General features: G+C 30.7%; 1 protein-coding gene across 2 annotated transcripts in view; it reads right to left on the bottom strand.

Annotated features, from left to right (window-relative positions):
- The window catches only part of LOC113551448, a 43,308-nt gene that overhangs the window by 2,780 nt on the left and 13,463 nt on the right, over window positions 1-27,065 (bottom strand). Inside the window, exons 2-4 of one of the 2 annotated variants that reach the window (XM_026953696.1) lie at window positions 20,246-20,673; window positions 7,980-8,087; window positions 3,374-3,535 (exon numbers count right to left, since the gene is read on the bottom strand). In XM_026953696.1, the coding sequence (XP_026809497.1) occupies window positions 3,374-3,535; window positions 7,980-8,087; window positions 20,246-20,577 (602 nt within the window). In that variant the 5' untranslated portion in view covers window positions 20,578-20,673. The remainder of the gene's footprint in view (window positions 1-3,373; window positions 3,536-7,979; window positions 8,088-20,245; window positions 20,674-27,065) is intronic. The other variant, XM_026953697.1, reaches the window with a different exon arrangement.

Here is a 27,065-nt window from a genome sequence, read left to right as displayed (position 1 = left end):
AACCTCGAATAAATCGATTTACAAAAGAATTTACACGAAGAATTTAAAGTCTGACTTGTTACCCATATTAGTTTTACTCGCGCGTATGGTGAAATGTTGGTTTTATTTTGTTCGCACGATAACCCTGAATCTATATTTAATTCACCTAGACACCCCAAGTATCGAGCACGATAACGCACGTCAACTAGTAGCATATACTACACATTATAGTCATATATTATTTATGGTCACACACACTAACGTACATCACATTTGTAAATAATAACACATCATAATATTATTGAATACAATAGGTATAGCAATAGTAATAATAATAATAATAATAATAATAATAAGAGTTCTCAGTTTGTGAGAAAACACGAATAAAATAAATTATAGTACAGATCTCTGTAGAACGTTTTGACAGTCGATGTCGGTTACACTCTGTATACCTCGGCGGTGCACAGTGGTTACGCGGTTTAATTTGACGTGACTTTGAGGGGGAGGGGTATACACGAAATCAGAGTTCGTATCGCGTGAAACGAAGTGTCGACTCTGCGTTAAGACTGTAACTATTCAAATCATATTTTGTATTTTTTTTTTACTATCGAAATCGGCGAGCGTTGTAGCGTTCGTAACGTTCTATGCATATTATATAGTTGTAAGGTAGTCGTGGACCTCCTCTTAAACGTCGCGGCGTTCTCCGAATCTTTGTACTTATCGCAAAACGAATTTACCCTATGTGGATCAACACCGCCGTTTCATTGCCCGAATCGCGAATTATTTAAGACGAATTCTCACTCCAAATTCAACGGCGACAGCGTGCGCTTTTCCTCCAGGTACTTGTGCGAAGCTGTGGCCGACACGTAGTCCACCGTGGGGTCGTCCTTGGGCACCTTGACCACGTAGTACAGCACGCCGCCATGTGAAGCGGTCATACTTGTCGGCATGCCGTGCGGGTGAAGTCTGTCGCTTATTATCTGCTGTCGGTGTCGTGGGTGGCGCGAAAACGGCAAACCGGCGAGCGTCGCGGACGCGGTCTAAAACACGGACTGGCGAAGACTGATGAGGAGAGCCGCTTTTCGGTTAGCGCGCGCGCGCTAGCGGCGGTCCCCTTCTCACACGATCGCCGCCGCCGTTGTCAGGATACCGAGTCGAGGCGGCGCACAATCGATAGTATCGTTGCACCGACTCTCTCGCAACATCGATAACGGTCGTCGACGACGACGGTGGCTTTTTTTTTACTACGCCGAACGAACCGTGAGCGCGATGTGCGCATGATTGCACGTATTCGGCGGTCGCTGCTGCTATTGCTGCCGTCTGTCGCCGCTCTCCTCCCCCTCTGCACCGCCCCCGCTACCTCCGCTGCAACGGATATCGATTGTTGTGGCGTGCTTGTGCGGTGTGTATGCGTGTGCGAGTGTGTGTGTGTGTGTGTGTGTGTGTGTGTGTGTGTGTGTGAGTATACAACAAACGACGAGCAGGTGACGTAAGCGCTGTGTTACGATGGCGTCTCGGTGTCGGTAGTTGTAGTATCGCGGCATAATATATAGTGTATATATAGTAGTGGCGTGATAATACACCGCGCCGGAGGAGAGTAAATAACTGGGCAAAGGAGAAGACGTTTTTATAGTGTGCCGGGTTGTAGGTAACTGTGTATTATATTAGATACAGGCGGGAAGTGTGTTGGTTCCAGATTTTACGACGCGCGTATAATATATAGGCGGATGCGAGTTGGCGAATGGGCTCCCCAAAGGGTTGCGCGCGTATTCGAAAACGGTTTCACAGACGAATGTACGAGAAGTCGGTCACGAGAAACGTTTCCGATAAATATAATATTCCTGACAGATCGTCATTGACTGTACGTTATGTCGTTACATGAATATCAATATCGTGCGAGTTGTAGGCGGTCGCTATACATCACTACGCGCGATTGGAATAAGTCAGCGAGGACGGAACGACGAACACGGCCGTTTAATACCTTATCGCGATATCCAGGCCAATCCGGTGTCCAAAATAATTACAATACCGATGCACGGCATTGGTATTTTAAAATTCCACATGTCCTACTGACCTATACGGGTACATTAATGAAGACTCACTTTAACCACGGGTGGTTTATTATATACATCGTTCATTAGACAAATTACTGTAATATTGTTAATTAACCAATCTAGTTTCGCCGTTTTTACCATACGACCGTGTGTGAGACTGTTATATCATTCGAATACAATACTATTTCATTCATCTTCGAATTCAATTCATATACCAAGTTAATGAACCGAACACGAACATTTGTATGCCAAACATCAACAATTTTTTTTTGTTTTTATTTGTTAATATATATTGTATACAATCCCGTCGACTCGCGTGTATAAAAAGTGCTAAGACTGAGGTGTTAGCGCCAAGTATAAAAATGACAAAATAAATAAACATTTTGAATAATTTAAATCGTTATTGAATATAAAATATACTGCACACAAAATTGGAATATTACAATTATATTGAGTATTGGCCATTTCTCGTCTCACTCATTTCAGCAGACATCGAGTATAATATATACATAAATATTTTGTCACATACTTGTAAAGAGTAAATAACATCTAAGTTTTAAATTATTTAAACACAAAGTTGTAAGATACTTCAAGTTTAATTTAATAAAAGGCGATTATATACTACGTAAAATTCGATATTTATTACCACTTTTCCTTTTGCATAGAGGAAATTTTGAAATTTAGTTTCTCTGAATATATATTTTTATTTAATAAAAAAAAAAAGCTCGTCATCGTATTCGTGAAAATATATATGGAAATCAATAATAAAACTAATTATATAAAATTTAAAGCTTCAATGCCGCTGTGGTCATTGAAATAATATTTATAGTCATAATATTTTGTTTTTTTTTTTCGTCTAAATTATGATTAGCTCCACATATTACTATACTAGACTTCTGGCAAAACGAATCGTTGTTTGAGGTCGTAACGAAATGTCCTCGACTGACACTAAAAACGTATCAAAGCGTGTCTTTGCCGCGTCTAGGGCGTCGTGTCATTACTTTAGAATATAATATTATCAAGCATCGCGTTTAAAAACGGTTTGGCGAACACTTCTCACGTATGTTACATAGTATCGGAGGCCCCTGGGAGGGTCGTTCAACCGTCTGGACAATGGTATCTAATTTAAATTGGCCACGAATTCACTTGTTACATAAAAATAGTAATCGTTATAATAATAGATGATGGGATTTGCAGAGGACTTCACGACGAACTCGTATTGTCTTGAACCGAAATAATGGCAGACATACAATGATGATGTAACACGCTTCGTAACACTCATCGGGTACGGGTTCTGTACGCTCGTACTTAAGATTAATACAATATCTATCGTCACTTACCTAATTTGCGTTTGGACGTGGCCGTTCGACCTCTGTAGTATAGGACTTGAAGTGGTCATCGTGCTGTCGCCAAATATTTCCAACGATTTGGGTGGTGAAGGTAACACGCACGGTTTCTCGGACTCGAAAAAGCTCACACGGACTTTAGTGGACGCAACAGTACTGAAAACAAACAGAAAAACAATTGTACTCGTGGCTCGACGGCTAACAACGACGAGCATAATATTATATATTATGATGTTTGACCTATTTGCGTCTCTAATTATAACTCCAGGCGTGCGCGCTTCTCTCCAGATGACGTCCGGAGGAAATGCGAAAATAAACACGATTTAAAAAAATTTAAAATGGACCGACTCCAAATTGGACCGCGTCCAGAACTTCACGAACGCGACTCCAAGGTCTCCAGAGCAGAACGAAGCAGTGGAATCGCTACCACATAGGCCTCTGGCAGTGGCGATCGCATATAGCATTTTATCATCGGAATAAGATTAAATCGCGTCCCTGCAGCATCGTTATTGTACCTGCAGAACGATTATCGCGCAAAAAATGTGATCGTATAAACCTGTAGTGGATAATGCCGATTGTCAGCGTTTTATGACACACTCATTGTTATAATTGAGCAGTACATGGCGGCGGCGTGGGCTGATCATATAACTATATTAATTGCGTATATAAGTGTCGGGCGAACGGTTTAGGCGGTATAATCGTCGGAGCTCTGGTGGAGGTTAATTAACATAATATACAGACAGAATAGAACAACGTGGGTCATAAATATTATAGAAATAATAAACGCGAGGCTGATTGTGCAGCACTAAGAATTTGACCTTGTCGACTGTTACGTGGCTCACGGCGTCGCGCACACACAACGTGAAAAGTTTTGATCACCACCTATCTATCTATATACACGAAAACACGGCGGCCGTGTACCGCTGTTTACGCGCCAAAACTCGACCCGATTAAAAAAAAATAATTCCCGTTTAGCGAGACCGATCGCTTCGGACCTTTTTTCGATTTGTAGCCGTCAATATAGGTTCGTTGGTAGGGTATATGAGGTGAAAGTATATTATATTTCCATTTACGGAACTTTTGCTTTTCGTGTTGCAGCCGATAATAATAATGTGTGAGCAGTACGCAAGGCTGGAAGGCCGGAAGGCTGTTAAATAACGGCCACTATATATTATTAAAACTAAACCGGTCGGACCGGCATCCTATTTGTACCGTGACATCATATAAATATCGTCATCGTCGTAAACGCTTTCGTAACACCCTCCAAAACGACAGCGCCGTACGCACATGAAGAGTGGGGGGAGGGTGTGTTGTTTGAACCCCCCTCCCAAGACTTAATCGTTCGGTATATAAATACGTGTAAAAATGTGTATTTATCAAACACATTAATAACATCACGTAACGGTCACGCGCTACCGCGGGAAACGAGTTTGGCGGTGGCGGCGGCGGCGGCGGCGGTTCAAAGGGACCTTTCCACGCGCGGCGGTAACGTAAACAAACGGACCCAAACAATAACACACTCACCTATTATACGATGGTCGCGGGTTTTCTCGGTGGCGCTATCCCGCGGTTCTGCTATCGATTCGCGCTGATCGTCGTGGGCGTGACCGGTCGAATAGCGCGGACGATCTCGAACAATTATTTCCAATAATTATTATATTATATGTATGTATGTATGACAAGTCAAAAAAAAAATAAAAAACGCAACAATGACGACGACGATAAAAAATTGATGGAAGGTTTCTCGGGAACAACGGGGAAAAAAAACAACAACCGACTTTTCAAAACAACGATCGCGGAACGGCGAGATTATCCGGAGGAGACGACGACAATAGCCGAGTGCATCTGACGTACTATTGTTGTATAGTCGTCGCCGACGGCACGACTGCTGCACGGGAGTCGGTTATGAATGGCGTGCGCGCACCACGTAGAACGGCTCGGCGTCACTGGAGCGAGTGCCGTGAGGGACGGGACCGGGAGAGAACCGGAGGATTCGGCGGCAGCCACCGGTGCGCAGTGTTGCCACTCCGGCGGGCGCCGCACTATTCGGCGTCGCTGGCCAATAAATCCGACTTTCGTTGCGATACATTGTTGTTGTTGTTGTTGTTATTATATAAGTAATACGCGTGAGAACTGTCATCGCTCGTTTAAGAGTGCACCGAATTGCTCAAGCAAGTTTTTCGCACTGCCCTGTTGCACTCTTCCCGTAGTGATGTACTGATGTGTAACGGATGACGATTTCGATCGACCGAAACGCGAGGACGTTATTGTTATCGTTCCTCTGTAATAATAAAACGTATTCCTTAACCTACACATCGCTTTAAAGTTTAAACTTTTCCCTTCAAGTTTTTAAATGTTTTTTTTTCTGACAACATAAAAGGACTTCTGGTTTTATAAATGTACATAGTTGTTATTTTTTATTGTTCAAACTGAACACATCCGTTCACTAAGTGGGTGGTCCTCTCTAAATGGTAGTAAATATAGTATGGTAATGTACGAAGTTTTTCGTGAAATATAAATGGATTTTATAATTTTGTTAGTTTGAATTCAAAAATTATATAAACACAGGAAGTTACACCGATTATTATACTATTATACAAATTATAAATTAAAATATCAAAATTCTTATAAAAAAATTAATGAACGATTTAGGTACAAATAATATTATATACAATATTACATCTGCATATATTATGAAGGGTTCTAAATTAAACACTATCAATCAAAAGTCAAAACATATAGTTTTATAGATGTATTTTTCTGTTCTGTATAGATTATAACGTAGGTAGTCTATTTAGTAAAATGTACAAAAACGATATTTTCCACCATGTTTGAAAACTGGCAAATTAAATTACTCAACAAAGTTAAAATTACGTATTGTGAATAATATTATTAAAATGTACGATTGACTAATTAACTAAAATTAAAAACGTAATTTTGTTGATTATTACGAGTGGAATAATTTTTACTCAAACGGTTTTTTATAAATCACTTATATAAAACTACGGCAATGAGATTTTTTAATTTTTAGTACCTAAGTGGATGTTAAATTATATATACCTACTCAATACACATACACAAAACCAGCTCGAAAAACAATTTATTTTTTTATTCACATCATTATATTGCGCTATCGATAAAAACAACTTTGAACATTATATATAGATAAAGACTATATTATTTATTAATCTATAAATACATGTTTAATTTTGCAGATCGCTTTAAAAAATACAGGTACACTATACCTAGCACAAATGGATAAAAAATTAAATATAATTTATTTTGATAAAGAATATTTTAATGAGCATTACGCGCGGCAAAATATTTTTATAGGTATTTATTTGTAATTATATATTAATACATTTATTCATTAGATGATTAAATTCACAATTTTTGTAATCAATATATTATTACGTACAATATAATTAATTAAAGTTTGTGTTTTTACGAAATGTTATGGTTTTAAGAATGTTAAAAATGTATTATATCTTTGATAAGTCTGTAAACAAAATAAAAGCATTTTTGTGTTTTGATAATACTTAAAATCTTACTATCATCAATTTAAAGTGAGTTGTAATAATAAATTGTAGTATTAATTATTATATTAGAAGAATTTTATTAAGTATTTAAGTCTAAATAATCATGTGTTAAGTGTAATTGAATGAAAACCACGACAGACAAAAAATAATTAAATCTAATTGAATATTATTAAATACTCGTAATTGAAATTATATTAAACTAACAGCTATATCTAATTAAGGACAGTTTAAATGTTGAATATTTATTGAAAGCAATTAAATATGTTTTTATTCCTTTACAAATTGAAACATAAATTGGTGACTAAATTTATTTATTTTTAAAAATACTAAATTAATGTATGAAATACAAAATTTTGAACATTAATGCAATAAGAAATACCTAAGCAAGTTTCAGTAAAATAAATTTCGTGTTTTTATTTAGGTTTACTTGTTTCCAGTTAAGTAAATGTACGATTGTATTTAATGTAGTAATTATTATGACGTTTGAATTCAATACGTTGTTTACGATTTTACGAATGATATTGATAAATATTTGTTTTGCTGATTCCTGTTGCCAAAATATTTTGAATCTCATTTATTATTAAATTATTAGTCATTAATAAAACTTTTCCGACTGCAGACATATTTCTGAGAATAACAGTTTTTTTTATAGATTTACTTAACACTGAAAAACTATAAACATTAACATTCTTTCCGGAGGGGAATAAAGTGATTATTGTTAAAAAGTCCCCGGAGACGCCTAATAATATGTACTAAGTATTTCCCCTAAGTTTATAATTTTTACACTCACGAAGTAGACATGTTCTTATACACGCTTTTTACTTCGGTTTATATGATTTTTATCAATGTCTTTATTTAAATTATTTTCAAAAGCCACTCTCCTTTTATAATATTATAATCACGATAATGAAGGAAACGATGAACACTGAACTGTTATTACCACGGAATTGCGTGCTACCTATACAATGATTAATCAAAACGATTTCAGAATAATATTACGATTTCATAATATTTATGAAATTTTTGAACGGATTTAAAATAATAATCGAAAGTTGACTTACCCGTCAGAGTCGTCAATATCGCTTGAATCCAATGGATCTTCTTGAACAGGGGGACTATCGTATATCAATGTTTCAACCATAGATCCTTTTGAACTACCGAACGAAACCCTGAAAGCAAAACATAATAAACATAATATAATATGGTTTAAACTGTAACTATTTAATGAAAACAATAGGTACAGATAACTCATCTCCGATTGTATAGCCTCGCGCGTATATTTTTGTTTACGTCATTCATTTTACGTAAACAAGTATAACAATATATTCTAATGTAAACTGACATTGGTTAAAAAATATCTATGTATATATAAATAAATAATAACAATAATAAAAAAAAAAAGAATAATAACATTAACCGGAGTACCCGGGCGTGGTTATTGTGACCGAATTTTCTTATCTTGACCGGGTCACGGCGTTTCGTGATCAATAGTAATAATAATTATAATATACACGCAAAGGAGTATATATTATTATTATAAAGGTACTCGACGAGGGACAGACGAGTATATAGTTCGTCTTCCTAACAGATAGTGTTGTCAGCTGGCTGTTACGGTTTCCGTATTTCTTTTTACGTTTTCTTCTTATATTCTTTTTGAATTTACTAACAAAAGAAATTATACAATCTGCACAATGCTATAATATGGCGTGGTGCGATAAATACGCGTCAACGACATTAAAATGTATCTATATAATACGTTAATACAATGCACACAAATGCAAGGGAATGGTCTCACTCCGTGCGTGTTATAAACTCGAGTCGTAAATAAATTAATGATATATTCTCACGATCGTGTCTTACGAGTTTAATAAAAACTGTCAATTGAAACATTGCGACGACATGTAGAACACCGCAGTTCACCTGTATAGTGTTTCTCTGCAAAAAATAAATACCCGTACATACACGCGCGTGACGGGATAATGTTCTGAATGTTTTTTTCGTTTGGCTTGTGGTGGAAGATAATACAATTTTATTAAAAATAACGCGTAATGTACTTAAGTATACAAATATTGAAGAAAAATGAAAATCCAAGACGGACATAATATATACATACATAAAGCACCTGTAATACCTACTACGCTATAATATGGAATCGATACTGTCGACGTGCCACATCCGCCCCCGACGGTCTGAGAATTCAAGGCGACGGTAATACTATCGGAGCTTAAATTTCAACTTTCTTAATACGCGTAAAAAATTATATATGTTAATGTTGTATCGTTGTATAATGTATACCGTGTAGGTACGTTGCCGTTGCTCAATGCACTGAGTAACATTACCATAAGGGGAGTTTTATGCGTTAAGCAAACAATTTATATTGTTAAAATATAATATCATATACCTTAAATACTTATACCCAAAACTATTCGTACACTTCTATATTGTGATCGACAATCGATACTTTAAATAATATTAATACATTTATTATGTCGCTATAATAAGTGTCATTGCGTGAAGTCGTGGGCAGAATAATACATCAATTACACTGTTTTTTCTTTAACACAATGCATAACCTTCGAATGCTGTTTTTTAAATCTTTATTGGTGTTGTACGCTAATTGATGATTTTCTGAACATTAGACACGTTTTTTATTTATTTTTAATAAATCACAGAACAATCGAAATCATTGAAATCTAACTTTTTTCATACAAAACATTAATATTTTGAGAAATTTAATTTGAGTTACAACTTATATACAATATATATATATATATATATAATATAGTCATTACCTATGTTTAGTATGATTGACATTTCGTGAATAATCATCAAAGTATGTTTTATGTATTTATATGCATATTATTTTTATTTGCTTAAACTTAGTTATATTAAAATAAGCTATATAAGCTTAAGTCGCAAAACCATTTTCTGAAATCATTTTTGTTAGTGAATACTGCGATTTTAGTTTTTATTTCAACATTTTCAGATCATCATTCTAAATTTTAATAATTTAATCTTAAAATAATATCTTCTGTTAGAAATTTAAAATCAATTTTTAAGCCACGCTTTTATATTTTAAATTTACGCCAAAATATCTTTTATGGAATAATGTGGGTTTAGTTATTTAACTTTAGTAGTAATAATGGAATAACTCATCTATTTACTTAAAATGTTCACCTTGGACACCCACTTATTTTTAATTTTTTATAGTATTAATGATTTATGACGATTGCCTTAAAACCTGTTGTAGTTATTTAAACATTTATTATTACTATTTACTAAAATATTAATAAATTACACTAACATAAATAAAAATATTAATAGCATTTATTTCTATTTTATAATATTAATCAAGTATGTTATAGATTTTGTATCAACATTTTTATTAACCAATTACTAAATATTTCGTCTTTATATAGGCAAACAGTAAGATTAAAACAATTAAATCAATATAATATATCAAAGTTGGTTTTGTGTATGTATATTAGTATACCTCTAAAGTATTTCATTACAGTAAACTTTATGGCAACAACCGTGGTATAAAACCTGGCTAAAATATTAAATATTAGCTATTGGCTAATATTTATTTGTAAAACGTGTTTGAGTAAAAGCTATAATAAGATTACAACATATACAACTAAATTAAATGTAAATCTTTTAACAAAACGAATAAAAAATAGGTAGGTGCAATGGTACATATTATATTTTCAGCAGCTGTTCTAGTAATTGTAATTACTCACTCATACAACACAATAGTTTAAATAGTTTAATTAACCACAACAATCATAATGATAGACTCTTTTGCGTTCAAGCTGGTTTGTTGTGCATTTTTTTTAGCGTTCCTTAGCAACACAGTCAATTTTAATGCACTTTTCAGTTCATTTTTGACGTTTTTTATGATCGCTTTTTGTTTGCATTTGTTCGTGTCGAAAATTGACTATTTTTAACCCACTTCCTTACCTATACTACAAAATTCAACCTTAATCTATCGCTTATATATAATAATAATTATATTAAATTTCATTTATTGACTATTGATTTATTACTAATTTAGCAGAGAGAAACCTTATTGTCTTTAATTTTCGTCAGATATGACGTGTTTTACCCTAACATTTAACTTACATCCTGTTTTAAATTAGTTATACCGTTCGTACGAATAACGGATGCGTACCTATAAATATATACATTTATATTTATACATTTATATATACTTTATGTAATAACAGATACATATAATAAATTATATGGTATATCGGACGGGCCAAGCCGCCTTATACTTTTCTTCGAAAAAATATTCTCAGTATTTATTTTTCTATTTGTTTAATATAATACCCATAATTATTAACTGTGAGCATGTGAGAAATACGAAACCACATATCATACTTGTATGTACCTACCAACATTCCGAATCTGTTCGATGAACCATTTTCTACTGCAGTATATCACGATTTTGGTACCATTTTATACATACACATATATTGTATATTTGTACATGCATACTTTCACGTAGAATATCTACTCCAATATAATAAAACTTTTTTTTTTAAAAACGATTCGTTATCGAAATTATCCTTTTACTTTTACAACTGCATAAATTAGGTCTATCATTATTATTTTTTTAAGCTGTGATTAGCTATTCGATTGCAACAAACTTAACATCAAAAACTCAATAATATGATAGCCGACAGCATTCATAATGGCCTCTCACGATGGTCGTATGAAACATTCTATTTTTTGGCTACAGCCGGAAATTGAAAAGCTTATTCTGAATGCGTACCTAATATTATATATTTCTGACGTTTCGTGCGCATGCACGATTATTGCACTTATATATTTTATGCGCCCAAACGTTAATCACTATAGCTAGAATTGATACTCGTAATTCGATAAAATTGTAATTTAACGTTTTAGTGATCAGATTTGATCTCGTAAATTGGCCGTTTACAGTTTCAAGATCCCTTCCGGATAGGGCGTTGGGTTGAAAATAAAACTGACACTCTCGTGTGCGATGACGTAATTACCACTGGGCGGACGATCGCGTGGGAAGACCGAAGCGACATGCGCTTAAAAACCCGCGACAAAATAATATTGTTGTGCAACCTGATTCGAAGTTCATCTAAATGTACTTATGCGTAATAGAATCGTCGTATTTCTACAGCGACGCAGGACGAACTAAGACGTGTATTAATATACATAATATGTCGAGAGAAAAATTAGCCTTTGTAAAATAACCACGGGCTGATGTCAAAGAAATATAGCGTCACAGTTCTGCTGTTCACATAACATAAAACTTTAGACTTAAATAACTATTATTAAGCTGTAAAAATAAACAAAAGTTATTTATAAAGTCAAGTTAAATTTGCAATTAAAACATTTTTATACATCCGGTCGTATATGATGAATATAATATGTATAAATACAATTTAACGGATTGTATAAAAAGTAACAATTTTTTTTTGTGATAATACCTATGATTTAATTTTAGAACAACTCAGAATAACCATATAGATCACAATAAGTAATAATGAATCAACAGATTAAACAATATATCATAGGCATTTTTTTTTTATATTATCTGCTTTTAAATAAATAAATGACAGTTAAATTGCATGCATTATTAAATGTTATACATTTACTTTTTAAAAACAAATTCTCCCAATTTTAATTATCTAAAGTATAAATGTATTGATAATTATTTAATGTTGTTCAAAGATCATAAGTATTTCGTATTTTACAATGTCTATTATTAAAAAAAAAATTGAATAAATAAAAAACACGCACGCTAATATAAAAACCGATTTCTTTTTAGGTCAAGGCCCAAATTTTATGATATTATATTTAATACATCATAAAACAAAATTTCAACTATATAATTTACTGACTAAATTTTGTAAAAATTCTTTGTTTAAAAAAATTCAACGTTGTATATACAATATATTATATTATAATATTATTATATATGTATTATGATTAGTAGATTACTCTCCAAATTACTTTTACAATAGGTAGCTTATTTTTTATAATATTATAGGTCTTATAACCTGCAGAATGTCAACGTATTAATGTATTTAAACAACAAACTAGGTATGTTTACAGTATTCATACACTTTTAATGCTTTGGTCTATTGTGAAGCTTAGTTTTTAATATTAGTATATATATACCATTTAAAAATTATTTTTTCTAGCATATGCTATTTGCTATTGTTCGGTCTACAGCACAAGTGTTGTTTCGCATACACTGCCTATATACACACCAGTTTTATTTATAATATATTTATCCATAGCTTTAATACAGCGTTTCAAAGTTTTTGAGATATACGGGGTAGGTAGTCGTTAAAAAGAGCAAATACTGTATATACACAGGTTTATAATGTCGTATTGGGTGAATAGAGCAGGAATTGCACCTGTCAATAATAGTATAGTATGAAAAATGATGTATTTTTCATAACGAATAATACCCTGTTATTAACATTATAAGGAAAAGAATATACCTAACTGTAAGAAATCAATATTTTTATTGTTGATTAAAAAACAATTATTAAATTGTAAACCTAGTATATTTATTACAATTCGGTAACTTTTTTATTGCTTCGTTTAAATATGTTTTTTTTTTAAGTTTAACCAAACAATTTTAACTTATAAATCATATTAAATAAAGAAACTAGGTTTTAATAAATCATTTCTATTTAAATATATAAAATAAGATGAGATGCTACGGTGTTGAAATTTACAAGTATATATCTGTATATTTAATTTACTCGTATGGATATTTGGCCACATGATAATATCAATAAAAATTAAATTTAAAAACTACTCTCATAATGACTGATGGGAAATTAATTATGAGTATATGTACTTACAAAATAATAATTTATACATATTATTTTTGTAAAAAATGTGGTTTATATTTAACGGGATACTTATTATTAATTCAAATGTATTTAGTTTAATTTTAAAAAGTAAATTGATTATTTTAAGATAATTTAATTCTCATATTTACTTGTATATGATCAACATAATTAAGTTTTCACTAAAATTATTATTTTTTAATTACTTTTAAATGTCGATAGGTACATATAATATACGTTAATATTGTAAATTTATTTTTAGTTTGTTCTAAATATACCTAACCGTTAAAAATATTAAAAATTACATACTTAAATTAATAAAAAAATATAATTATAAGTTATTTATGGCATATCAGGAGCTTTTAATAAATGTCATAATATTGCATGTATAATTACGCCAGATTTTGAAAGTCACATTTTTTGGCACTTAATTATTATGTGTTTTCCAAGTATTCAATGGTTTTCTAATAGAAAATATATCATCGTTTAAAATATCTATATCACCATGGACAAATTATGGAATTATCCATGGTATAAAAACTTATATTTCTATTATAATAAATAGCTATTAATCATATACAGTATACATATAAGTGTACAAATATTATACTTCACCCTATAGATAGTACCTAAGTATATATATTTCTGGAAGATTTGATAATTTTAAACTTAAAACATATTTAATATTTTTAAATAATATTTTCTATTTAAACATATCTAATCTTTAAGATAGAGACGTATATAATTTTTCTTTAACTTAGTGACCATAACCCATTTCGGTTTTCAAAATAGTAGGGTGAAATAGATGATTAAGCAGTCTAGCTATGTCTAATCGATCAAATCAAGGTCCAAATAATAAAATAAGAAGAGGTACTGTAAACACTAATCATACAACAGAAAAGTTGTTTTCGGGTGTTTAGTAATATAATAATAAAGGGAGATATTTTTATATTTAGTTTGAAAGCTTTAATCAAACAACTTGTGTTTGTAAGAATGAAAATATTGTTATTTTATTCGGACAAAGTAAATATATCAGTGACACTATACCAATTCATGTCCCTTTGTAAATATTATTCTACAATTTTCAATAGGTGGCATCAAAAGGGGTCTTGAATATCCTTAGGGATTAAAAGGTTGAATATGTTTTTTGTGTTTTTCTCGTTTTCTGGATAGTTCGACAATGAATTGAAAAAATATAAATGGTATATTTTATACTATGCTTACGGTTACATTGTTGACATAAATGATTTAAATTTTAAAATCAATATAATTGCCATCTAAAAATGTTTATACAGTATACTGTATATATTATTATTAAGATTACGTATGATTGTAATATTAAAAAAGAAAAAGAAAAGATAAACATTCTGTAGTAAGACCAAGATAATTGTAAATGTTCATTGTATGTGTTAATATACAAAGACAATTTCAGATATATATGCTTAGATTACTTATAGAGAAAGTTCATAACTGGATATTTTTGTACATTTATTCATGTATAAAACGAATTAAAAATCGTAAGATTAAATATAATAGGTAGTTATAATTTTTAAAATTAATAACTGCAGTATTAAATATATAGTACAACAAAGCGTTTACCTGAATAAAACTACTTAAGTCATATAATGTTTGTTTTAAAATTAAGGGTATCTTAACTAAGCCTTAATCACACTTAAATAATTAAGATTTCAATTAGTTTCGGGTGCTGACTATGTAGACCGCAGGTAACATATATTTTAAATTTAATCTCATGTAAAATGTTGTATAGTCACATCAAATCAAGAATTTAAACCCAAATTAATCTGGAATCCTTGACACTTTTAATAATCCAAAATGTATAAATTAATACAACCCGAATGGTTTCGAGTGATTAAACAGCCGAATTAACCAAAACCCTAATTCCTTACTGTTAACGTTTAATTAACATACAATTTGAAAATTAACACAACCAACATATTGTTTCTTGACGATGAAAAATGATTGTCTACTTATTAACATAATAGTTATAGGGACCTACTGGTTACACTAGCTGCATGTATCACATACTGACATACTATATAAATATATAGATTATTTAACTATATAAGTTTGCAGTTACTACGTTAAACCTAAAAATACCTTGGGATTATATATCTATATATTTATTAATAAGTTTGTTTTATATACATTACTTTTACCGGATTGCATAAACAATTATTATATATTTAATAATACAATTAATCATAAATGGGCTAATGGTTCTTTAAACATGATTATTAAATATTATAATATATACCAAACACTATACATATATATCTACTTATTATGTCGATAATATATGTATTTATAATAATATGTAGCTTGTATAGACTTTATTGTCATATATCATCATTGGTTTACTAGTTTTATTTTACTTTCTTGATTTCTAATCAAGTATGTATGGTAATTTAAATGAAAAGTCTGAATTTTTAAAACTTCAAGAATTTGTGTTAAATAGGAAAATGATAAAAATTTAACTCGGTTGTAATGATAGTAGGTGGATAATTAAGCTAGCTTTAAAAAACGCCCAATAAAATGTATTTTAATTCTTTTGAAGCTCTGTATTGAATTAATTATAAAAGATTAAGTTCTGAAAATCTTCACTGCACTTCTCCTAACCAATGCGAATCTAACAAGACCTCAAATAACAAAATCCGCTCTCCGGTTTCGGAGATTTATCTCACTGAATGAAAATGAAAATAAAATAAATTATACATACATATTGCATACAATAAATAAATTTCTAAAAATTGAAAATCTAAACAGTTTACATGCCTATCTCTGACTTGGCAAGCGTTTTTTTTCTGATTTCAGTGCTGGTTATGTACCAGAGCTTGACATTTTAAATTTGTGTGTGATACTGTGATATATGTGGACTGAAGTGCCTACCTGTGTTTTATAATTTGGTGCTACTGAACCATCATCAAATTTCAATTATAATCATAATGTAATGTGTTAAACCATTATATCTCTAACGAAACAACTTTTAATATAAAAAGGTCAAGGTTAAAAAATATATTTAAAAAGCATCTGATAATTAATATCAAAAATCATTATAATTTAATAATTCTTTGAAAATTATTAAATATGTATAAATCTTATATTTTAATACGTAATAAATATTTTTTTAATAATAAACATTATAGTGTTTATCACGGGAGGACGTCACAAATGTTTTTGTTTTTTTGATATCTACCACACATTTTATCATAACTCTGTACCTAATCATCACTTTATTATACTCTATATTGAATTATCAAATAAAATAATTAAAGTTAATAAATTAATTAATTATATGATTAGCTATTAAGGCATATTAGTAGGAATCACTTTTTTTAGAGGTTGAATTATATTTATTCAAAGTTCTATGATTTAAAGGGGGGGCAGGGACAACATTTGAAGTTGACACAACTTATTAGTTGCTTTTGACCGATGACATCCAAAACCTTTTTTACATCATAGGGACTTATGTATGCACATAATATAATAATTGACAATACCTATTTATATAAGTGTGGATTTTTCTTTCTTTTTCTCATCAAAATCAAAAACTCTCTTGGATTTTTTATTTGTGTGGCGTGTGCGCGTCTGAACACTCTGAACCACTCTTAATCAGATCGCGTGTTACATTACGATAACTGCATATAATAACAATAATAGTTACTGTAATAATAGCGATTAATTGTACTCCACACGCGCAACATTGCAGGCCTTCAGGCAATTCCGAGCATATGATTGTCGATTAGACAAGGAATTTTAAACGTTTTCTAAACGAGCACACGATACAAATAACTATGGTACATTTTACGTGTGATACTATATAATATAAATACTCGGTATTAGAGTATTACTGTCTACTTCCGTCTAAAATTGATAAAATCCGACAACTTGCGTCGAATTACTTAAGACAGAACTTGATCATCAGTTTAATTATCTATACAGACAAAAGTTGCGTCTTGATTTATTTTCCTAATGTAATTACAATGCTAATAGTAATAGGTATCAATGAGGTGCTAGGTTTAAGTTAAGTTAATTTTTATTTTTTAACGTAACGTATACATAATACTATTGATTTTTTTAAATAAGAATTATCCTAAACATTAAGTAAAAACTAAATAATAAAATAGAACAAAATCAATTTCAAATTGTTAATTAATTAGTAATTAGTATCATAAAAATTAGAAATTTCACAAAATATTCTTATAATTACTTATATATATTTATTTTATTTTATTTTAGTTTATTTTAATTTTTAAATAAATTGAATTTTTGGTTATTATTTTTATTATTTTTTCTGTATTTTGGATCTATTAATATCGTAAAACATATGTATAAAATATCGATTCATATTATTTTGGCATGTTTGTTGGTGGCGCATTAACCATCGCTAAAATAACGAAATAATAACGTTCAGGATGCAAGTAACCTATTGATACACAAATTATATAACTATAACAGTGGCTTGCGTCCAAGTTACTGGGATTTATCTTATATTTTTACCTGCCATCATATTGGAGTTTCTTTTAGATATATTATTTTTGAAGCATAAATAACCGTAATAAGCAGTTGTTATATTAAATATTATATATAATTGCGCATCATGCAACACAGGTTACAAAGCGTTGATAATTATGATGTATACAGTAGTACAATTTAATATTATTAGACTAATTTTAAACGAAAAATCCTTAGAAAATTCAACTAAACTGAATCATAAATATTTAGGTATTTCTACACTAAGACATTTATACAAGAGTAATGCAATACTATTCATTATAAAAAAAAATAGAGCATAATACAATATACTAGTAAATTATACAAAAAAATCTTTTGGAAAATCATTTGTAGGCTATCTGGGTTCAAATTATTTTAATCAAATTCCAACATTCTTTAAGAAAAATATTCATTGTGACTTATTAAATGGAAAGAAAATAGTTTATATGTTTTAGTGACAATGCGCATTCTGTTGTGCTGTCTGGTAAGATTTAATTACTTGACTGTGTTCAAATACGAATAATAATAACAAAACAAACAAACAAACAAGTGTGATAAAATCAAAACCATTTAACATATTTTGTTTATATTTTATTATATTACTATTGTTTTTCGTAGCATTAATTTTATTTATCTGTTAATGCTTTACTTATTTAAAATTGTTCCTTTTCTATTACATTCAATAATTATTACACGATTATCTACTGTACTCATGAATGAGGTCTTTATCTATATGATGCATATCAGACGAAATCAATTAATAATGATAAAAAAAAAAAATTATATACCTACGTTATAATAAATTAATACATGTCTTACTTGTCTTAGCTCTTGGGTATATCGCCGCGGAATAATACTTATGTCTCATAATAATATGGCATAACACATAATATTGTATATAAATATATAAAACAAGCCGTATCGGAGCGTGTTTGTAAACGGAGAGCGAATCCGTTGGGACGTATGACGTTTATTTTATTTTTTACAGTTATTTATATAGGTATGTTCACAAAATCAGAAACGGAACGCCTTCATCGAAATACGCACGATAAATGAAGACCATTATTGTTGTAATAATAAACAGAATATAATAGTATGATGACGGTACTTACGCGCTTGCTACGGTAAAAGCTACTACCTATGACCCAAAGTATGCGAATGAATTATGAAACGCCTCATAATAAAATATCAGACACGTAATGGTAATTTATTGCATTTCAGAAATTGTATGAAGAACCTGTACTGAATGTCTGTTCAAGGGCTTCACGCATCTATATTATGCACAGATGCATCAGCCAATTAGATGTACGATTCTGTGTGTGTACCTAATTAGATTATATTATGATCTAAGGTCTGTACGATCGATTACGACGGTTTATTTGCTGCGACGTAAAAATGTAAACGTACACGATTACGTATATAATCAGAGATTCATTTCACGACTTGATTATTTTTGTTTTAGTCTGAACGGCGTTAAATGAACGCTTACAAAACAAAAACACAATAGCATCATATTTTTCAGAAAAAATACAATTTAGTACACAATAGATTATAGATAACATTATTGTAATACTATTTAATAAAAAATATTGAATTTATATTTTAAATTCGTGGATTTTAAGACGTATAATATACTATTATCAATATTATACATAATATTTACAGTGGGGGAGACGGGATTTTCTTTAAGCTCTCCTGTGCACGATTTGATCAATAAAACACACTATCCCAATACAATATATTATTACTTTAACCAAACTTAAATCAAAGATAATAAATTTATGATTTTCGATTTTTTTTCAAGTGTCAAATAAAACGCCTCCTCGTCAAAATCAAGACTGCAGAGCGAGTTGGACAGAAAAACCAAAAAAAAAAAAAAAAAAAATAGAGCCGGTGAGCGTAAATCATACGATCAAATTATATACTTATTACACACCTAAGTACTTAATAAAACAAAATAAACCGACCTTTTGGACGCAGCCGGTTTGGTGGCCGGCCGTTTACTATCGTGCGTGGCCGGCAGCACGGCGTCCACGATGACGCTGGACGTGATGCTGCCCGAGCTATCCTCTTTCACCATTGTTCGCCGGACGGGCGGCGCGGGCAGGGCTCCGAACCCCTCGCGGTGGCCGTCCAGCTGCTGCACGCTGAACGCGACGCCGGGCGTTGGCCGGCTGAACCGGTGGTACGCCGTGGCCGCGGCCGACTTGTGTTCCAGCGCCAGCCGGCTGGGCACCGTCGGCGGTTTGTCGTTCACGGATGGCGCCATGTACGACAGCATAATACAGTTGACGGGCATTCACCGCCGGCAGGTCGCGGTGAGGTGCGTGCGGCTGCGGCTGCGAGTAGTCGTCGTCGTCGTCGTCGTCGTCGTCGGACGGCGGGAAACTGTCTGCTGTAAACAGTCATCCAAAGCGCGCCGTGTTATTATTATTATACATAACGTATTACAATTTATAAGTATCGGAGCTGAAGGCGTTAAAGGCGCGTTTACAATATATTACTACGCAATCGCCATTGACTGTGTACATACGGATAACGCAAGTAAACCTGTACCTCATTGTCTATATGTGCGTTAGAAGTTAGAAAACGTCTAAATATCCATATAGATTTGCATTGCTGTGTTAAGTTGCAACGCGCGTTGCCACAGACAAAATAAAGGGTGCGCATTCAACGCACTTCACGTGAATCAGCCCTTGGGCACCATAGTTCGTGCTAAGGTTGTTGTATAATACCATATACGTCTAATATATATTTATCATATCAATTAGTCGCGCGATTATAGATAACTATTATATTACATGTAACCATAATGTTTTTCCCCAAGAGCGAGATGCTTGTAAATTTTAATTTTGAAGACACGCATATACGTTTATTATGTATTTTATTATTATTGTTATTATTAAGATAAAATTTGATTTCAATATATAAAACAAAATTTAAAACGTAGAAACGGGTATAACGTAATAAAAGAAATTATTCAAATTAAGTGAAATAACATTGATAATGATTAATCTCGAACAGTTTGGTAGGTTGGTTTTCTATGCATTTTTTGGATCAGTAAATCAATGTAAATCAGCTTTAAAATTTCAGGTAACCTGGCAAACATAAAATGTACTCAGATGTATACGAAAATTTGCGCGTGGAAATGTGTTAATATTTCCGCCCAACGATTTTCAGCAGCTGCAGTATTCTTGGAGATTGTAATAAATATAATATATAGCAGCCGTGATTATACGTTTCATTAATTACTGTTATATCATTTTTATCCATGAAGTTTCACAATATATTATATAGTATAATACATAATACATATTATACACGGATGTAATATCATAATGAAACGGGTATTTTTTCAAATCTCTTTTGATAAAATGTAATGCCACAGCAAAGATTGCCTTTTTTTTTCAAAGCGGGACATTTTTGCAGCATTTGTCGGAGACAGCGAGATATATATTATACTTAATATGCATATAACAATATATTATATTCTCTACCGTATAGTGTATAATACGCATTGTAAGTACAGTACCTATACATAAAAAGTAATAATATATATACAGCTGTGACAAGTTGTGACATGATGTGGGTGTGTCATCTATCTGCTTACGAAAAATTACGGTGTAAGTTAATATTTTACATTATTATTATTATTATGTAATAATATGCGACGTGAGTTGAATATTATACACAAACAACATACATAATAACATATTAAACATGTATATATATATATATAAATTCTAAACAATTACTATAGATTCATAGGTGTAAGATATTATGTTATAAAGTAATACGATACTTAAAATATGTATACCGACTTTCGACGTAATTGTATTTTGTTTCACCAATTTTTTTTTTAATTTTTAATTTTTGAAAAAAAATTGATTTAATATTCATATTGTTTTTGAGTTTAAACAGCTGTGGAGCAAAACTTTACTGCAGCCTCTTATATTATGTACTAAGAATAGTAGCACATAATAATCATACTGTATATATACGAGTCCGGCGCATCGTTCAGGTCATAATAATAAGTGGCATTTGGGTGGGACGAGAGTCCATCTGGCGGATGCAAACATTTTATTTTACTCCCCTTCCTTAAAAATCAAAAATATACTTTTATCTAAAATATAATGCATTAGTTCCATCATACACAATTTTTTTTATAAACTTCTAACTTAATTTAAAAACTTGGTAGACCATAGTATAATATTTTATATTTATATATCAATTATTTCCACTTTATACCTAATATATATATATATGTATTAAAACTTAATAATTAATTCAAGGTTAAAAACTCTCATTAATCTATATTTGGTAATTGAGAAAAAATAAGAATATTTTATAATAGACACCGATTGTTTATTTTCATAATAATATTGCCTTTCAGAAATTATCGAAGAGACCTCGATTACCTGCAGAATGACTGACTAGTTACATTTAAATAATTATTATACACTGAAAAAAATTATATTTTGGGTGTTTATCTGTAAACAAGAATCTGAACTGTGGTGATTTTTTGGCAACTATCTATATCTATATATTGTTTAGATATCTATATATTATTATAACTATATATACATTTGATACATATTAAGGTTTAATGCGAGAAAAACCAAGTGTTCTACGATTCACGTAATAGTAATGTCGTTATACCGCACAGTAGTATATTATTTATATTATTATGAATCGTCATTGTACATGAGTCTTGTGAATTTGTCCGACAAACTCTATTAAGAATAGGTATATTATTGTATTACACGTACCTAATGATACAATTGCTGAATATAGCAAAAACGACGACGAGTAGCATATGGTGCACAAGATTAAACCCACGAAGAGTTAAACCTATATATATATATATATTTATATGTAGGTATAATTTTACACGCATAATAGATTACGCCGATCACTGACAGTATAATACTTTAATACATTATACATCATGATATGTGCGGAAAATCCGCCCTGTACGAATACAACCGTTCTCCGCAATAATGTCTCGGTGGCATTTCTATTCTCTCTTGTACATACATTTATGACTTATTGTAATACCCATTTAAGTACCGTATACGGCATATTACATACACGTTTCTCATATACGTTAAGTATAATGAATGATCGGTGTCCGCGTTTATAAACTCGGTGTGAAGAAAATTAAAACCAGAAAATAAATTGTTAAAACGTCCGAAATAGTATATATTCACGCTGCATTAGGAGTTACACGCGAGGAATCAACCCCAACGCGCGATTAACAGTTTCTGATTAATTGTTCGTTGCGATAGGAATCGACATTACGTAATTTACCTTATAATTTAACCCCCTTGGAAGTAACATTTATTAAAAAATCGTGCATGATTGATGGAAGTATATAAACTATATTTATGGTGTTCCTATACGATTTCCATTGCCTTTGTGCCTACTAAACATAGGTTTACAATATTATAAAATATACTTTTGTTTTGTAGACCTATTTTTAGTAGACAAAAAGGCAACGAAAATTGTATAGGAACACCATCATAAAAAGTATTTTTCATAAAACGGTTTAACAAAAATATATATTATCGAATTCCCTCAATAATATTTAATTATTATGATTTATTTTATGTAAACAAAACTATCTAATCTTAATACCAATCTTATACTTTCGAATAATTTTATTTTGTATTCGGGATGCATTAAAATAATTTATTCAGAATAAATATTTTGAAGCCAACCAAATAGACAAACATAGTATACATATATGTCCTATTGTATTAAAACATTTTGTCTCGAGTCACAATGAAAATTGTCACAAATTGAATGTATTGACGTTGCTTTATCATGAGATACGAGTATAAAAGAAAAAAACCTAAGTAATAATCTCTTCGCATTGATTTTTATCAAACATAAACATAAGATATTAAATCAAAGCGTTATTGATGTGTTCGATATTTCGATAAAAAGAATAAAATTAGAATATGTCACTTTAAATTTCAAAGAATAGTTCAAAGTTTGTTAGCATTATTCAATATGATAAAAGAGATGATAACATTCTTATAATGCAATTATAAGAGCCAAGTGGGTTATAATAGCTGAATTAAACATCCAGTAAATAAATGGTAAGTATATATAATTAGTAGTTATAAAGTCCTAAACATAGTTCATAATAAGAAATATAAGATAGGCAATAAATTGCCACTAATGAAATTGATACATATAGCTAAGAGGAGAATAAGGTATCTCCTGAAAATGAATCATTCTTTATTAGCCAAAAGGAAGGAAAATAATATTTTAAAACCATTTTTAATTCCGTGTAAAATATATGATAGTATAAACACTTTTTATGTATCAAGACATATTTTATATTATTATTTTTATTACTTGACCATTTATTGTGGTATAGACCACGAATAAAAATAGTATTTAGAACTATATATTGTAGACTATTTTTTTTTTACTTTTAGACTAAAAATATGAAGACATTTAAACTGTATAGTGTTACCACTGAACCATATTGAATAAGGTCATATATTATATAGTTTTTGCACTCGTAGTTCGTACAATACCGCCCGCACCTATATTTCATGTATACTTAGATAAAAATACTAAATTCAGTATAAAAAAAAAAATACTTAAAAGCATTGTCAGGTATTTGATGTTCGGAAATAAAAGTAAAATATATTTGATGAGACTTGAACATAGAGTACTCTATGGACTTGAACTTTAATAGATATCGTATATTCGTATGATACATGTATAGCTGATAATAAGGGTACCCATATTATAAAAGAAAAATTATTTCAAATACTGTACCTACATAGAGTTGGACTTTAATAATTCATACACCCAATATTACTGAATTGAATAATGCACATTACAAATCGTAACTATATAGATTGATATTAGATTTCACAACAATATTATTCCGTTGGATATTTTAAACGATATCTCCAATAATATCGGTTCGTTGTTTACACGTATGAATTCATCAAATATATGGCTAGTACTTATCGTTTCTATTGCTTTGATTTAATCTAACATTGGTTTTAAATGTTATGTTTTCGCGTCTTTGCCGTCGTCAACCACGTGTCCTCGTAGGTAAGACAGCTTTCTGATCAGATAATAGTCCGATACTCTAATGCAAATTTATTAATATCGCTCCAAATATTTGATAAAATATATACATTTAGTTGTAGGCATACAGTATACACACTACGATCATATTATCAGACAAATTAACATTTAACATTTTTAATGTAAAAATTATTTTATTGGCTGGTTTTTAAATAATAAAATAAAAATCGCGAATATCTATTGTTCTGCGGAATAAATACAAGTATTTTATATTTCCCCATGAATATTATTTCTCTTGAATAAAAATATAAAACAAGTTCCATCGGTTAAGACCGCAACCGCGGGGATCTGCATCCAAACGAATATAATTTATTATGATGTATATATTTTTATTCAATCGCCACTATTACTCTAACTTATATAATTCTTTAATTAGAAAATTTGACCACAATAATATACCTAATATATTGGCTTGCACGGCTCGCCTACTCAATAATTATCTTTGGTCACGTATGTGCGCCCATAATAGTTCCTATAATACTCACTCATATATATAACTATATACACTAACCTATTTGCCCGTCCCAACCCAATTGTCTCTTTTATTGTTTACTGAGCATACACTTTTCGTGGTTCGCTAAGCACGAAATATTCCAAAATTCACAAAATATTGTGCATTTTTATGTGAATACTATTATAATATGTGCATTTAAAAATAATTCAAGTGTTTAACTTTTATTAGATAAGTTTACTCAAGTATGTTAGTTTGCTGTAATAACATATATAATATTCACGGTGGGATGTATTCAGAGGTGGAGAGAAATTATAAATTATGCAAAAACATTACTAACGATATGAATGTAAGATAACATGATGAAGCGGCATTGATCATAATATATATAATTGTTTCAACTACCTACGTAATTCTATGAATAACATTTCACTTTCATTGTGCGAAAATTATCATAATACGAAAGGTTTTTAGATACTACACGTTTTACATATTAGGCATTATATTATTATGTATATTATATACCGACACACTGCATACTTCCGTGTTAATATAACGGGAATGCATCAAGAGTATTTGTCATTCATCACGTTTATTATCCATCGTAGGTATTATGCAAAAAAATCTATAAATTTTAATCAGTCTATCGTACCAATAGGTTTGGTCTGTCGTTAGGTAGGCGCCAAGTATTCTGAACTTATATTAATGAATATATTCAAAATCAATAACACGGACGTATTAAAGAACGCACACAGCGGAGACGGCTTCAATTCTTCGAAATAATTGTTCAACTGTAATGACCGTTTGGACATTTATAATATATAACCCTTTATAATTTCTTAAAATCCAAATCGTATGCGTCATTTTTTACGTATTCGTTACATTTATAATGGCAAAGAAAATAATTTCATTTTTTTTTATTAAAAATCTATTTTAAACCACGCAATACATAAGTAAAATAAATTACTATTAGAATATTATATTCTACAAGATGCTTTTTATTTTTAATATACATGCCCGATAAAAAAATTATTTTACACATTCGTGATGTTAATTTTGCCAAATTGTATAAAAATAATTATACAAAATTCATGAAATTCTACATTATATTATTATACGCAGAAGATAATCGAAAAAATACAATATACTTCCACTCAGACAAATCATTGAACATTAATATGTCTACGCCGTTCTCGGACATGTAGGTTAAGCATAAA

The sequence above is a fragment of the Rhopalosiphum maidis genome, chromosome 2, assembly GCF_003676215.2.
Source record: "Rhopalosiphum maidis isolate BTI-1 chromosome 2, ASM367621v3, whole genome shotgun sequence".
Taxonomy (NCBI): domain Eukaryota; kingdom Metazoa; phylum Arthropoda; class Insecta; order Hemiptera; family Aphididae; genus Rhopalosiphum; species Rhopalosiphum maidis.
The sequence above is the reverse complement of the archived record's forward strand: the minus strand, read 5'-3'. Positions and strand labels throughout refer to the sequence as shown.